The 16347-nt window shown below is 40.5% G+C and overlaps 1 protein-coding gene across 2 annotated transcripts in view; it reads left to right on the top strand.

Annotated features, from left to right (window-relative positions):
• Positions 1 to 15283, top strand: part of si:zfos-2326c3.2 (misshapen-like kinase 1) — a 56091-nt gene extending 40808 nt beyond the window's left edge. For both annotated transcript variants that reach the window (XM_061048765.1, XM_061048764.1), the window contains 10 exons: positions 299 to 463; positions 1440 to 1542; positions 1756 to 1911; positions 2535 to 2678; positions 2906 to 3040; positions 4080 to 4180; positions 4779 to 4928; positions 8155 to 8314; positions 9206 to 9345; positions 9563 to 15283. In XM_061048765.1, the coding sequence (XP_060904748.1) occupies positions 299 to 463; positions 1440 to 1542; positions 1756 to 1911; positions 2535 to 2678; positions 2906 to 3040; positions 4080 to 4180; positions 4779 to 4928; positions 8155 to 8314; positions 9206 to 9345; positions 9563 to 9646 (1338 nt within the window). In that variant the 3' untranslated portion in view covers positions 9647 to 15283. The remainder of the gene's footprint in view (positions 1 to 298; positions 464 to 1439; positions 1543 to 1755; positions 1912 to 2534; positions 2679 to 2905; positions 3041 to 4079; positions 4181 to 4778; positions 4929 to 8154; positions 8315 to 9205; positions 9346 to 9562) is intronic.
• Positions 15284 to 16347: the final 1064 nt, after the last annotated feature.

The following is a 16347-nucleotide window of genomic DNA, read 5'->3' as shown; positions in this document are numbered from 1 at the left end:
GATGCCCCTGTTTCATACCCCAAAAAATACATCCGGACTTTTCTCTCATACACAAAATTGCATACTGTGATTCCGGATCATACTACACATTCAGTATGAATAATAACGATATAAAGGTCTGCGGTTTCGGACACAGTCAAACACATACACTACTACTGGTGGTTTGCCTCCATCGTTATTTTTATCAGCTAGAGGAATCAGCTTCTGTACTGTCAGAGGTAGTGGGCTGATGTAAATGGTAGGATGATAAACTCATGAACTCTTTTCTGACTGGTATATTCATCTACTACTTCTACAGATTTCTCGGATAGGTTCAGATGAAACCTACCTGCTTCCAGACCTTTTGCAGAAAGTCTCTTCTCCAAGTCCTACCCATAATGCACTGGGCCAGCAGCAAACTCGTGAACTCAACTACTCGCAGTCACCCACAGCCCTTCGATCCAACACACGGCAGGAACTATATGTGAGTTTATTTGAAAAAATTCACTGCCAAAGATTAGCAGTGGTTAGCGCTGTTGCCTCATAGTGAGGAGGTTCCTGGTTTGAATCCCCGTCGGACAGGAGTCTCTCTATGTGGGGTTTGCATATTTTCCCCGTGCATGCGTGGGCTTTCTCCAGATACACCGGCTTCCTCCCACAGTCCAAAGACATGCTCGTTCGTTTAGTTGGAGACCCTAAATTACCCGTAGGTGTGAATGTGAGTGTGGCTGGTTGTCTGTCTCTATATGTCAGCCCCGCCTCTCGCCCAATGACAGCTGGGGTAGGCTTGAGCCCCTGAAAAGGAAAAGCGGTTCAGATAATGGATGGATGGATGTGACTAATTGCATCAGTAATATTGACCACCAGATGGCGATGGTGGCACATATAATGTGCACAGGTACAAATTGTGACATAGTCTGTCTTAATAATCCTGAATATGGTACCAGTTTTCATTGGAAATGGATGTCCTGACTCAGAACAGTAAACTTGAACTCTGATTGTGTGAATGAAGTCAAATGAAAAAGGGATTTAAAGAGAACAAAAGAGCGGATGGTCACTGATCTGTCAAATCACAAAAAGGATTTGTGATATTTTGAGTGGAGGACAACACAAACAATAAATGATGGAGTTGAAATAGCTGCTGATGGGCGGCTGTGACTCAGTTGGTAGAGTCGGTCGTCTCCTAAATGGAGGGTCAGGGGTTAGATCCCCAGCTCCTACAGCCACGTGTCTGAAGTGTCTTTGGGCAAGACACCAATTTGCTCCCGCTGCTTTGTCGGCGGCGTATGAATGGGATTAGTTACTTTTGATGGTCACTTTACATTGCAGTCTCTGCCATCAGTGTGTGAATGTGTAGGTGTGACCTGCGGTGTAAAAGCGCTTTGGGTAGTCAGAAGGCTAGGAAAGAACTACAGAAGCTCAAGTCCATTTACCATGATCTTGTTTGTGTTTGTTGTCAGGCTGTCAGCAGTCCCAAGGATAAAAACACCTCCTCATCTTCCTCCTTCCTTTCCTTCATTGATCCAAGACTGATACCCATGTCGTCGCCTCCGCAAAGTCCAAGTGAGCCCATTTACACACAAACGCACGCACACATACATAACAAGCATAAAGAAATGCATGCTTACCGGGTGCGGTATGTAGATATGGAGTCATATGCATATTTAAATGTGACCACAAAAACTGTTGCACATGAGCAGCTTTTAGAAGAATACAATATTGCACATTAAATATTTTACAGCATGGTTATTGTACATTGTTACATTGTCCATGCAGCAAGCAGTAAGGATGAGCCAATCAAGAGGGAGAACCATAGGAAAGGGTCCGTAGTGAATGTGAACCCGACCAACATTCGACCACAGAGCGACACTCCCGAGATCCGCAAGTACAAGAAGAAATTCAACACTGAGGTTCTCTGCGCTGGACTATGGGGTTTGTAGTTCTCCATGTTTTTGGTAGAAATATTCAAGTGTTTGTGTGTTTTGTGTATACATGTAATAATATCAAAACAAAAGCACTATGCTGTGTATTTTTTCACTGTGAAAACTTTAAATATTGTTAATTTGGAATCCCCATCTTTGCATATTCAAGGCCTTTGCCCGTCGAGTCAGTTTTTTTATTGCGATCCGATAAAAGACACCTTTCACGCTGCGTTTATTTTTTCCATTAATTGCGAACATTTGCAGTATGAGACTTAATGTCTTGTACTTATCACACAGAGTGATCAAGCAGTGAGGTTGATTTTAATGGTTCTCTAAAAAACGTTTTTACCACATTGTTAAAGGTGAGTTTAACCTGTCGAAAAGGAGAGTTTAACTGTTTATAAAGGAGATTTTCACATGTCGATACAGGAGATAAGCAATTGATCCTGAAAGGTTGCTGGCACTAGGTTTGAGTTTGTGGATTCATTGTGCAAACATGATTGACATAACCTTAGATTGTATTTCTCATACGTCAATTTCGGACAAAAAAACAGACTCAAGTTGCAATGGCCTTTACTGATGTCTTCAGAACAGGTGACGGCACGAGGTGTAAGGTCTGTTTTTGTTCTGCAGGTGTGAATCTGTTAGTGGGGACAGAGAATGGCCTGTGGCTTCTGGATCGAAGTGGTCAGGGAAAAGTCTACTCCCTCATCAGTAGGCGAAGGTTTCAACAGATGGATGTGTTGGAAGGACTCAATGTACTGATTACTATATCAGGTATGTATAGTAACACATTTGAATGTGCCTCTATAGAACACAATACATCCTTTATTATAGCTGCATTAAAACAGTTTTTATGGTCCCCCACAGATGATTTATCAACTGTAATGACAGGCTTTTCTGTTCATGTTCTTTTTAATGTGTCTCCTGAGGGAAATAATTTTCAGTTTCATTTTATATAATCACAATTCAGCCTAACCCTTCTCTTGACCACTCATTTGTAGGTAAAAAGAACAAGCTCCGGCTGTACTACCTGTCCTGGTTAAGGAATAAAATCTTACACAATGACCCAGAGGTGGAAAAGAGACAGGGCTGGACCTCAGTAGGTGACCTTGAGGGCTGTGTGCACTATAAAGTGGGTAAGTACAAAATTTGAATAAAACAAAGAATTATACTTTTTGTTATATCCCAGACTAGAGAAAAAGAAGATGAAACCCACATCTCGGGTTTTAAACAACGGTATTTGACTGCTTAATATTCAGAACATTCACAACAAATACCTACAGCTGTACTTGAGAGTTCTAATCAGCATCAAAACCAATAATGTCCTTGTGGCTTGCATTAGAGTAGCCTGTTCAAAAACAGTCTGCAGGGATGTGTTATGTTTAGCTCCCATCATTTTAAATACAGTCTGAAACAATCAGATCAGTTTGTTTTTTAATCTGCGCTGACAGGTTGCCAAACCGTGCTGTGATACCATACCTGATTAGGCTCTCTAAGACTGTCTGATAAAAAAAATAAACATGAACTTCTGAACAACACCGTGACCTCTCGGACGATGTGAGAAATGTAACCTTTGTTATAATCTGCTACATAGACTGTCTACATGTGTGTTCCAGGTCAGAGCATTGTCATTAAAAAAAAAAAGATATTTATTTGTATTTATTTTTTTATTGGAAAATTGGATGGGATTGGTCAAATCTTAATTGTCCCCGAGGGACAATTTGGTTTGCAACAGAGGTCCAAACAGGCAATGCACATCATAAAAACAGTACAAGGACATAAATACATACATAAACAAAACTTCCATGGATATCATTATGATGGATGTAAGTGAGATAAAGGACACAAAGATCAACAGTACATAGTAAAAGTGAACAGGCAACAATGCCTACAGCTTATTTAAAAACCCAACTGATGACCTCAGATATCTGTTAGATTCAGCTCTCCTAACATAAGTGAACCTCCTCCCTGTCGGCAGAAGTCTAAACTCTGCATGTAGGGGGTGCTGAGGGTCTTGCAGGATGGCCTTGGCCTTCTGATTGGCTCTTATTTGAAAACTATGGCCAAGATCATTCAAGTCAACGCCAACAATCTTTCAGCAAAGTTTAACTACATTTAAATATCCTTGTCCATCTTGTTTTTTTAAATTCTGTCTGTCCATCTTTGTTTCCTCAGTGCGCTACGATAAGATCAAGTTCTTGGTGATTGCTTTGAAGAATGCTGTGGAGGTGTATGCCTGGGCCCCGAAACCCTACCACAAATTTATGGCATTTAAGGTTAGATTTATTATTGTGAATGGTATTGCATGTTGTAAGTATGAAATAAGACATATAATTTAAAGGTGATAACTAGAGACTAAGGGTCCTTTCATTGGTTCCTGGTAGAACCTTTTATTTCTTTCGACCAGTAAAAACAAAAAAACTCCACTGTGACGTTTCTGTTCTTTACACATCTTTGCATGTCAGAAAAAAAACGTTGCATAATACGGTCACTTCCACATCGTCCTGACACATCCAGGCTATCCAGAGATTCATACACGCAGATTCTCAGCAGACTCGTGTCCCCATTTCTCTGCATCCTCTGTGGCCTGAGCTACTTTTCTTTCATCACTTTTGTGGTTGCCTCTCTCCCCTTTACCCTCCCTTCACATGAAAGGCCATAAATACACCACCTTGTGAACATGATAGTGACTTTGTTCTGATTCCTTTTATTTTTGCAATATGTTGCTTATTAACGTTAATGGTTCCGGTGTCTGTCTTTGCTTTGATAACATCTGGTCTAAGTTGAATAGCAAAATGTCTCTTAAAGTATTTAGGTCATACTGAATGAAGTCATTTATATTATGTGTTTGTCCTTGTTTACCTGTCTACTCAGTCATTCAGGTCCCTGCCTCAAAAACCCCTGTCCGTTGACCTGACTGTGGAGGAAGGTCAAAGGTTAAAGGTCATCTACGGCTCCTTGTCGGGTTTCCACGCCATCGATGTTGACTCTGGCACACCTTATGACCTCTACCTCCCCACACATGTAAGAGTCTGTTCAATCTTCTTTTATTGTATACATCTGTTTGTTTTTTTTGTTGACTGTACCAACAAGGCTTTTAAGGTTGTTTTAAATAATGTAAGGAGGAAAAAGGACAATTAATATCCTGAGGAAACTCAAAGTCCAACAATTTCTGGATCTACATAATCTTAAAAAATAAATTCCTTCTGAGTTTTGCATTCCAAAAGATAATAGTTAAATTGTGACGTTTATTGTGTACCGTGTTATCTTGTGATCAGAACCTTGATAGTTCAGTGGGAACAAGAAGAAAAAATGTAGTTTTAGCAGCCTCAGTTCTTGGAGTGCTTGGATTGGATTGCGTCTGTGGCTCAGTGGTAGAGTCGATCGTCTCTAAACCGGGAGGTCAGGGGTTCAATCCCCAGCCCCTGCAGCCACATGCCCGATGTGTGTTTGGGCAAGACACCTAACCCCTAGTTACTGCCGCTGCTTCATCGACGGCAGTGATTAGTATATACTGATGGACACTCTACATAGCAGTCTCTGCCATCAGGGTGTCAATGTGTAGGTGTGAACGCGCTTTGACCCGTCAGTCAGTCTCTTACTCGCTCTTTTTTTCATTCTCTCTCTCTGTTTGGTCTGTGGGCAGGTAGAGCTGACACGGTGTGTTGTCAGACATTGTCTGTTTTGTTTGTTAATCATAGTTTGAAATTTGTTTCGAGTTGTGGAAATGGATCAAGCGAAGCAAGGAGCAGTAGGGGGGGCTGGTCAGAGGTTGACTTTATTTGGTAGTGGTTAAATATGTAAGTTTGGAGATTGAAGGTGACAGCCCTGAGCAGGTGACCAGTCACTCACAGGGCTAACACCTAAGTCCCTTTCACACAAGCACTGCAGTCCTGAAAATCCCCCCCCCCCCCCCCCCCCCATGTTGCAGATTTACATTTCTGTTGGACCTGACTTTTAGCAGACTTTGTTCCTGCCAGTCCAACAGTGAAATGTCTATCCATCAACAAGAAGGTTTGTGCAAATGCATTTGTCTCTCTAACTGTGTATAAATCGCCCACATCAGGTACTTTTACAGAGAGAGAAGTGTAATTGTTCCCCCCCCCCTCTTCTCTATGTGGGCATGTTTGGCTTGCTGTAGCCTCTGGTGAGTCATCGTTCACATTCTGGTTCTGACACATCCTTTTCAATGTGTTAAGATAACAACAATTAGGTAAGAGCCTCTGAATAAGATCAGATACATAGAGATGAAATAAAATCTAGCATTATTCATTTCTTCTTATTCGATATAAATGCATTAATAAAGGTTAATTAATTTGTTTTGCCTAGAAAATCTGGTAAGGATTCATTAAATAATTTTTAAGATTTCATGACATAACTAAGCTGCACGGTGGTGTGCATGCGTGGGTTTTCTCCGGGCACTCAGGCTTCCTCCCAACATCCAAAGGCAAGCTTTTTAGGTCAATTGGTGACTCTAAATTGTCCATAGATGTGAGTGTGGCTGCCTCTCGCCCATGACAGCTAAGATCAGCTCCAGCCCCTGTGACCCCGAACAGGAAAGGCGGTATAGATAATGGATGGACAACATAACCTCTGAAGTTGTTGTTTCCCCTACATGTCTTGTCTCTTCAGCTATTAGTCATGCTTTATCCATACAAGCCTTCTATCCAGACTTGTATCGCCCTCCCTGTCTCATTCATGTTCTTCACACCTGTGTCTCTCTCATCCTCCTGCATGCTCCCACACACTGCCCCCGCCTCTCTAATATGTGCATCTGTCTAAATGCAGTCGAAAGTTAGTCAAACATAAAGTGGAGAAATGATCGTTAAAAAACAGAGACGAGCTCTAAAAATACATCCCTGCTGTCCTCCTTCTCTGGCGATCATTAACTCTATGTGTCCTGACCTGTTTTTCTTTTTTTTTTCCCCTCACTGCTCCTGTGGTATATTAAGCAAGTGAGCACAGAGCTGCCTCCTACACCCGTGCCTTATGCTGCCACTGCTGCTACCGCTCTCTCTAGTCTTGCTGCTTCTAGCTCTTTCTTTATCTTTCTTGCATATTCAGTCGAGCTTCTCTCTTAGACAGACAGCTACAGTACAGAGTACTTTCAGCCTTCACACTTAGACGTTCTTTACGTACACAGTATTGGAGTACTTCTGAGGACACTTTACAATCCTGGACTCTCTTTTGAGCTTTCATCAAGACTCTGACACACACTCTTTTACAAACAGAGTAAAACATATTTACTGTTTTGGCTGTTAAAAACTGGTTCACAATCCAAAGCAACACACACAAACACGATGCATCCCTTAACACCTTGAAGACACACACACACACACACACACATACACAAGTTTTTTTCCATGGTCACCTGCAAACTAACAATGCTGATTCCAAGGCAGAGGATTAAGATTGCATTACGTCTGTGGATGCCTGTTCTGATGCTCAGGATTGTGGTGGCTCAAACTCTGGTAACGTATGAAAGACGCTTGTATAGAAATAAGTCGTCCTTTTTTAGTGTTTTGGTGATACACGCTGCAGGTGTTTTTATGTTTGTGGTAGCTTTATGCTGACGGGGTTTCTTGTTTGTCTGAAATGGTTTGAGACATGTTCATGACCTGGCTGGATGTCTGGATGTATATTTCTTAATTGGATGTATATTTCTCTGTACTTGGCTTGAAGGAGCATTATGTCACTCTGACACCTAGTGTTTAGAATGGGTACTGCAGTCCAAATTCAAAACATTGAAAAGAGCGCTCTCCCCCTTTGTACAACAAAGTATCATATCCATGAGGCATACTACATGTTTTGTTGTTGTTTGTTGTTGTGAATGATATTTAGGATGATGATGATGATGATGACAAGGACGTTATTTAGGATAGTTTTGATGCTGATTAGAACTCTCAAGTACAGCTGTTGGTGTTTGTTGTTGGTGACAATATATTGACTTTAATTATTCAAAAATAATTAAAGCCAAACATAATCTGCCTCTGGTCACTTCCTGCTGTCAGCACCTGTTTGCCTGATCAGACTTCTAGCTGTTTGTTTGCACTTACTGATGCTGTTTCCTCCTCGCTAGATCCTTGCTTGTGTTCTTACTCTCTGATGTACGTCACTTTGGATAAAAGTGTCTGATAAATGAATGGTAGACTTGTTGTTGTTGTTGTTGTTGTTGTTGTTTTGCGTGAATTTGAGTTTTTTTCTTTTTTTTTTAATCAATCAGCTTAAAGTCGTGTTTTTGTTGTCTTAGATCCAGGGTTCCATCCATCCCCATGCCATCATCATTTTGCCAAATAGTGCGGGAACAGAGGTTCTTGTTTGCTACGAGGATGAGGGAGTCTATATCGACACGTATGGCCGCATCACCAAGGATACAGTACTGCAGTGGGGGGAAATGCCTGCTTCAGTTGGTAAGTCAATAAATTCGTCATAAAGCCTGTTTCTGTTGCAAAGTCTTTGGGCCTGTAAATAAGGACTTTATAGAAATAGAATGCCATTGATTTAAGAATTTAAAAAATGGGGCGATGGTGGCCGAGTGGTTCGCCCCATGTGCGCAGGCGGTCGTCCTTGAAGCAGGCGGCCCAGGTTTGAATTTGACCTGCGGCTCCTTTCTTGCATGTCATTCCCCACTCACTCTCACTCTCTCTCTCTCTCTCTCTCTCTCTCTGTCTCTCTCTCTCTCTCTCTGTCTCTCATTTCCAAATCTATCCGCTGTCCTGGTTCTGTAATAAAGGCACAAAGGCAAGCAAATATTAACAACAAAAAACTATTAAAAAATAATAAAGCAAGTACATCCTTTCAATTTGTAATTAAATTTGAATTCATTGGAATATTCAGACATGAGAATGAAGGCAAAGTAAACAAACAGCTTAGAGTTTATACATCATCATAAGGATTTGTGGTGTGAGAGGCGTCTGATCCAGCCTTCTCAACAGAGCCCTAAGTCTCTTATCTTATCGTTGTGATCGTTACGTTATCTTTGTAAAAACGTATCATCGGGGTGTAAAATAGATGTACTGCTGCTACATTGCTTTGCAGAGTCTCAGTGAATAGAAAGCAGCATGAGGGTTGTGCATGTTGCTGCCATGGAGATGTGCTCTAAGTAGAACGTTTTTTCTGCAGACGTAACAGACAAAGGTCGTGAAGTGTTGATTTTCCATGGTGGATGGTTATGTTGAATCAAATGGTGTTCACTCTCAGCTTGTCTTCATTTAGAAAGTATCCGCTGGTGGTTACGGGTGACATGGTGACAACAATCAGACACTTAACCTAAATCTCTCCCTCTCTCTCTCTCTCTCCAGCGTACCTTCAGTCTAACCAGGTGATGGGTTGGGGAGAGAAAGCCATAGAGCTGAGGTCGGCTAACACGGGGAACCTGGAGGGAGTCTTCATGCATAAGAAGGCCCAGAAACTCAAATTCCTGTGTGAACGCAATGACAAGGTAGGAGTTCAGCTCTAACTGCACAATGTGGACCTGCAGTATCTTTCATGTTCGCGTTCATAATCTCATTGTGACACCTTAAAACATAATTAAGTCTAAAACTAGCTCAGTAAACGGGTATGATTATTTTTATGAAGTAGAGTCAAATTACTGATCAAAGTGTTTTTAACATGGAGGATAATTGGTCATTCCTTCCTGTGTCTTCATGTCATTTCAGGTCTTCTTTGCCTCAGTGCAGTCAGGGGGAAGCAGCCAGATTTACTTCATGACTCTGGGACAGAACTCGCTGTTCAACTGGTAACAACTGGACCTTATAGTCTGTGATCAGCTGTCGGGTCTGCCCACGTCATTCTCTGTTTACCTGGTGATGCTTTTTATATTTGTGCTGACTCGTGTTCATACAACGAATAGCTGACAACGTGCAGGGACCAGCGACAACGTACAGGAGTAACTAAATCCTCTTGTATCCATTCTTCTGTGCTTTATTATTTCATGTAAAGGCACACAGATCAGTGGTTGGCTTATACTCAAACAACATAAAAAAATGCTTTAATCCTCAAGAGATACTGGAGCCTGAGACAACTCTACTTCATCTACACCTGATAAAGACCTGGATTCAGCTAAAAGAGCTCCAGAGCAGTGGCACCTCATCCACCCACAGACGTTTTCAGAAGAGCAACTCGCAGTGTCACCATGAAAAATCACACAAAGCTTTTATGTGGGAACCACATATTTTCTTCTCCTTTGAGAAAACCATCACTGCACCAGTGTGGCAAGGAATCAATCCCTTCTGTTGTGTCATATTTATCCGAATCTACCTGAAAGCAAAACCTAAGGCTTGATTCAGTGGACTGTGGGGAGATTCTAAACGGACATCAGATCATAGGTCACATCTGCACTCAACATCCCGCTCCTGTGAGTACTGGACCCCTCATGAAGTCTGCTCAGTGTGTTCCCCCGTTCAGCTGATCTCTCCTGGATACCGTTTTAAAGCACTGTTCAATCAGTTGCTTAGCTAACCCATGCACATTTCAGTAACTCACTCACTTTCAGACTTTAATCTGTGCCTGTGTGTGTTCTGTTACTGGATCCACTGCTTCCTTATCATCTGACAAACTACGGTCTTAGCACATTGATCATTTTTCTCCCAGACCAGAGGAGTAAATGGATGGTAAATGGGCTTGAGCTTGTATATCGCTTCTCTAGTCTTCTGACTACTCAAAGAGCTTTTACACCTGCAGCTCACACCTACACATCCACAAATGATCGCAGAGGCTTCTATGTTAAGTGTCCATCTGAAGTAATTAATCCCATTTATACACATGCACACGCCACTGATGAAGAAGCGGGAGCAACTTGGGGTTAAGTGTCTTTCCCAAGGACACATGGGACATGTGGCTGCAGGACCTGGGGATCAAACCCCCGACCTTCCGGTTGAAAGACGACCGATTCTACCAACTGAGCCCAAGTAGTGTTTCTCTCTCTGGAGTTTGGTCTCAGCTTGTCTTCATGAATATAATATGTGTTGCTCTTGAAGGACTGAAGTCCTCTCACCCTCTGGACATCTCATGGATAGGTCAAAGACTGTGTTGGGGCCACAACGTTGCCTTAGCGGAACAATTACTGCACTTCATTCCATATTTTGTTGCTGTTGTTTTCCATTTTTTCCCCACATTTTTGTTACTTCCATCAATTTGCCAATACCTCAGCAGTGTTATTTATGTAGGAACCAAACTAAGAATGTCCCATCCTTATATTATTGTTTCCATATCGTATTAAGAGACAGTGTTACACGACACAATATCAAATGTGATATTACTGAACAAGGAATTTACTCTTTTTTATCAGATGACATTTTTGGGGCACTTTTAGGAAGGTAACTCCTAAAACATCAAATATCCAGTCAGGTTTGTTTCAAAGTAGAACCCTTACTCTAGCTTTAAAGTTGAATTTAAAGCTACCATCAAAATGAACTATTAGGCTGATTATAAGAATGTTATTAAAAACGTCTCTGCAACAGGCATCTACTTTGGTGATGAAGTTCGTTTAAATATGGAAACATTGGGCCTCATTCACCATCTCCACAACCTTGTTTTTGCTACCAGCATGTTTTCCTATGTGTCTGCAGGCCTCTGCACTCATGCCCTTTTATGGGCACACGCTTTCAACTTGCGAACCCACGGAGATAAGAACACAGCTGTGAACAGTTCAGTCATTTAAGAACACGTTGTTGAATCTGTCGCAGAGTCTTTTAAGAACTCTTTTTAGGACGAACTTAAAAATCTTCAGAAGGTATTGGTGAGTGAGACTCATTCCTCTGAGGATCCTTACTGAGCAATCACTTGCTTAATGAACATGTCATTAAGTGTCACTGTCCCTTATAATGACCCTGACAGCGTTGTTGCAGTTTACAGGAAAGCAGAATTAGAAATGTAAAACACAGTCACTGATTTAAAAAAGCTGAGTTTGAGTCTTATTTTGTACGACTGAAGTTGTAGATAATTTCATAGGACACCGTGTTTAATAACCGTCAAGCCATCTATATGAATGTGTACAGAATAATAAGGGTTATGAAATGCTCTGATTTCTTCAAACTTAAAGAAGGTTGAATACAAGGAAGCAAAGATAAATGCTTTGATAGATTCATCTAATTTGGTTCTCAAATAAAATGACAGTTGGCTCTTTTATCAGTAAAGATAAAGATATGTTTAAACCTGCCCCCCTTAAAACTTCAAAACTCTCTGAGTTTAAGGAGTTTTGTTATCTTCTGATGAAATGATGCCAACCAGGCCGTCACATCAGACACATTAGAGCGGACACATTTATAGATAATGGATGGCTGGATGTGTCTCGCTAAATCATAACATTATAAGTGTTCACATATTCTATGCTTCAGAATGCAAAGGGTTAATAAGTTGAAAAATTGGTATATATCTCCAAATGTGAATTTGCAATGTTTCTCGTTTTGATCCTTCAGATTGGACTCAAACTGCTCTCATGGTTTTGGTATTTGTCAACATATCAGCTTATTCATTTTTCTTTTGAGTGTTGGGCCTCTCAGAATCTGTGACAAATGTTTTTAAGTGACACTTTGAGCTTTCGTTTTTATTACACACTCAAAAAGAGGTATTGCAGCTGGTTCTGTGAAAATATTTAAAACTGAAAAGTGTTCTGTTTGATCATAACTGTCTCATGTAAGAGTTGCTATCAAATGTTGTCAGTGTTTGTTTCAGTGCGATATGAATTAACTGCCGTCCTTATGTTCACAGATCAAGTGCAAAGGAATAAATACATTTCAAATGCAGTTTTAAGATTGAAACTAGATAGTCAAGAAATTAGAGCGTGTAGGTTTTGGAGGTTGCAAAATGAGCTGTGGCTAATGCTGCATTCATGTGCTGCTCGGGTGGTCCAAGTGTCCGAGTTGGGAAGTCGTTCTTTCAACTTCAGCGTGTTATCTCAGTTCAGAAAGTCGGAATGTTGCAACAACAGCAAAAAAAAACAGCGTTGATGCTACAAAGAAGATCAGTGAAATGTAACTGTGACAAGTTTTATCTGAGCAAAAAGTTGATGTGCAATACGTGAATTCATATAAAGTATGTTAAAATTAACAAAACATATTTTGCCCCCCATGTAATCACGATGCTGACGACAAGTCCTTAAGTCGGGCACCTCATTCTTTTTCTGAGTTTCCGAGTTGTTCCAACTTGAGCAGGTGTTCATGTGCATTTTACAACTCGTAAACTCTGTTTTTCCAATGTGTCCGACAGCACATGAATGCACCATTAGTTCAACATATTTCCCCTGTGCAGGCTGTGGCTAAATCTGGTTGTTTTATTACTTAAAGAGTAAAATCAGCTGATCACCAGGGAGACGGAGGGAGTGGCTAAGTTGAATGAAGAAAACTGGAATGAATGTGTGAGAGAATAGAAGCAGTCTTCCTGCTCGAACTTACACTGAGCTCCATGTGGGAGGTCATGTTGTGGATCTCTGAGGGATCGATGTTGTTTCACATACAGGAAATTAATCTAAATATTCCATTAGATATAATGTGCTATCTTCCAGTTAACATGACGTCTATCTGCATTGTTTTATTCTGGTTTTTGGACAGGACAAGACATAACTCAGTTCTGCTTCCTGCTAACCAGGGATAGAGTCCTCTTTAACGGCGTGTTTTTTTAATATATTTGTCATCTAAAGCAAGCCTTTGGAGACGGAACGGAAAATATAAAATGTGTGTTGCTCATTAGCACAAACCTGTCAGTCTTTTGGGCTCCTGTGTTGAGCAGTTCAGTGTAGCAGTAATGAGCGGGAGAGAGCAGTGCACTTCCACCTACACCTTCCCCGTGATGATAGATTCTGTTTCAGGGCAGCAGTGACTCACATCTCCATCTTACCCACCAACTCTTTATACATCTCACTCTGTCGACACGCCTCTCCTACCTTTCATTCCCTCTGCTGTTGTATTGCACTGTCTTAACATCTTTACTTGTTTTTATTATCTCTAATCACTCTCATTCTCATGGGTTCATATTCCATGTTTCTCTCGTATCTCTGAGCTGCTGCTCTTTGATTCTTTCCTTTGAGACATATCATTATTGCATCAAATAATCTGCGTGTTTTAGCATTTTTAGAAAGTACCACAGAATATACCCAACCCTGATCTTTGCTCGCTGGTGAAGTGACATTTAGCAAAATCCAGAGAAAGGCAGAACTATGAGGGACAACGGTAAAACAGGAATTAAAGCAGTTTAATCAGTGAAGTGATTGTTTTAAGTTACAGAGCATCAATATTTAATGAAAGGTAGCCACCATAGAGTGCTGCAGCAGGTGCTGTAGAGACAAACACCTGAGTCAGGCCCGGTTCTATGAGGTTACAAAAGCATGCATTGCACCCTCATTTTGATATTTCTGCACCCGCAATTGAATGGATTCAAAAAAATAACAAGAATTGGTTTTACAATAAGTGATAAAGGCTCACATCGTGTTTACTACATCCATGATGTGGTGGTCTTAATCAGTCATGTTCACCTGGGACCACATAAGGGACCTGTAACACCTGCACCCTCTTTAATCTCTGATGCACCTTAAGTCATTTTGTTCTTGAACCGGGCCTGACCTGAGTATACTGGATTGTTCGAGGATGTTCTCTGGTTAGAAGTCAAACTAAAGTAAGAAATTTGTTTTATTTCTTCACCCAGAAAGTTTTGCCTTAAGTGCCAACATTGATATTGTTTCAGCCATTGTATGCACAATAGTATGTTGATGAGATAAGCAGCTGTTAAGAAAGTGTGTGTTTGTGTGGGAGGGTGATAGGCCCGGATTCAGTCAGTAAGGGAAGGAAAGGATTTAGATAGAAGAGATATATGTTGGTGGCTAAAAGAAGGAACCTGGATGTTGCTTTAAAAAATAATCATCCTTAGTAATCAAACCTAACTACCAGAAAACTGACCTTGAGAGCTCACATCGTAACCGAGCCAATAACTGTGCCAGGTTTAATCCAAAGGCACCAAACTGGAAATGTGAGTTGAGAATGTATGGATAAAGTTGGTTATGAGAAAGAGAAAGAGGGAGAGAAGGTGAGACTGTGGAGAACATGAACAGACCTAAGGTTGTTCTTGTGGACTGACGTGCTAAAGATACCGGCTGCTTGCCATGTGGAGTTGATGACAAACAGGATGGTTTTATTCCTATGAATTGTAAATAAATGATAAGTTGACAATAAAAAAAATATTATATAGATATTCATCTAAGAAGATATATTCCCCCTAACTATTTAATTTCTGTAGCATTTCTTTGGTTGAATTTGATTTTTTTGCACTGGACCTATGTTTGATGCATCATATACTGTATCCTTTCTGCTTTGAGATTAAGATACACTAACTTATGTTTCCATTAGGAGGCATAAATCAGTGAGACAACAATAAACAAGTTGAACAGAGCCGTGTGTGTTTTTCTGCTTGAAACATTACTGACATTTCCATCCCTCCCACAGTACACGTTCATCACTGCCTCAGCACAAACTCGACCCCATGTTACTTCTTAAAGGTCACATGTTATGTAAAATTCACTTTGCCATGTTTTTCTCACACTGATATGTGTCCCTAGTCTGTCTACAAACCCTCCAGTTATGAGAAAAGTCCGTCCTCTCCATCTCTTGCCTGCTCCACATTACAGATATCATACATTATTATCATACAGCGTTATTCTTTCTTCCATCCACTAATTCCACGTCTTTTTTTTACATCACATCCTACCTCAGGAGACCCCGCCCCCCCTCCCATCTGACAGGGATATCCTCCAGCTGTGAGGTGCATATGTGAACAGCCAGGTCAGGAGAATATCTGGAGCAGTCCTCCTGAAGTTATCTAGATATGTTAATGAGTGCATATGTGAAAACGGCTTAAGTGAGCACAAAAATCCATCCCGCTGTCAGGTGTGACATATCAAAAACCTGAACAGGTGGGCAGGACTAATTACCGTTTGTGGCTTCTGATTGGCTGAAATAACCTTGTCACCATAGCTTGGCATCCAGTTCTCAAACGTTTCAATTGGGTGAAATTACAACAACGAATATCTGATAACAACAAATACAATATGAAATAGACAATAGAAATATTATATTTCAAGCTATTTTTTAAATTAGAATTATTAGTAGTTATTTAATAATTCAAAATATAACATTCTCTTTTTCTCTCTTATTTTCATATGTAGTCTATTTTCTTACATGAATTACACTGTTCTCCGGGTTGTAATTATGTAAGCTGTCAAAGTGGCTTTAAAATGATCATCTCACCCTTAAACTCTGATAAAACTGTGTCAATGTGTTTCTCAATAAAAAAAAGTAAATAATCATTTTAGAGTAGAGATTGATGAGGAAGAGATAAAAGAGGCACATGAGTTCACATTTTTAAGTGTTATTTTAGACTCTCAGTTGAAGTTTGACAAACATGTGAAAAGGTTATGCAAAACTGTCAAAACAAATGTAAACTGTTTTGGTCTAAT

Source organism: Labrus mixtus, chromosome 10, assembly GCF_963584025.1.
Source record: "Labrus mixtus chromosome 10, fLabMix1.1, whole genome shotgun sequence".
NCBI lineage: Eukaryota > Metazoa > Chordata > Actinopteri > Labriformes > Labridae > Labrus > Labrus mixtus.
The sequence above is the reverse complement of the archived record's forward strand: the minus strand, read 5'-3'. Positions and strand labels throughout refer to the sequence as shown.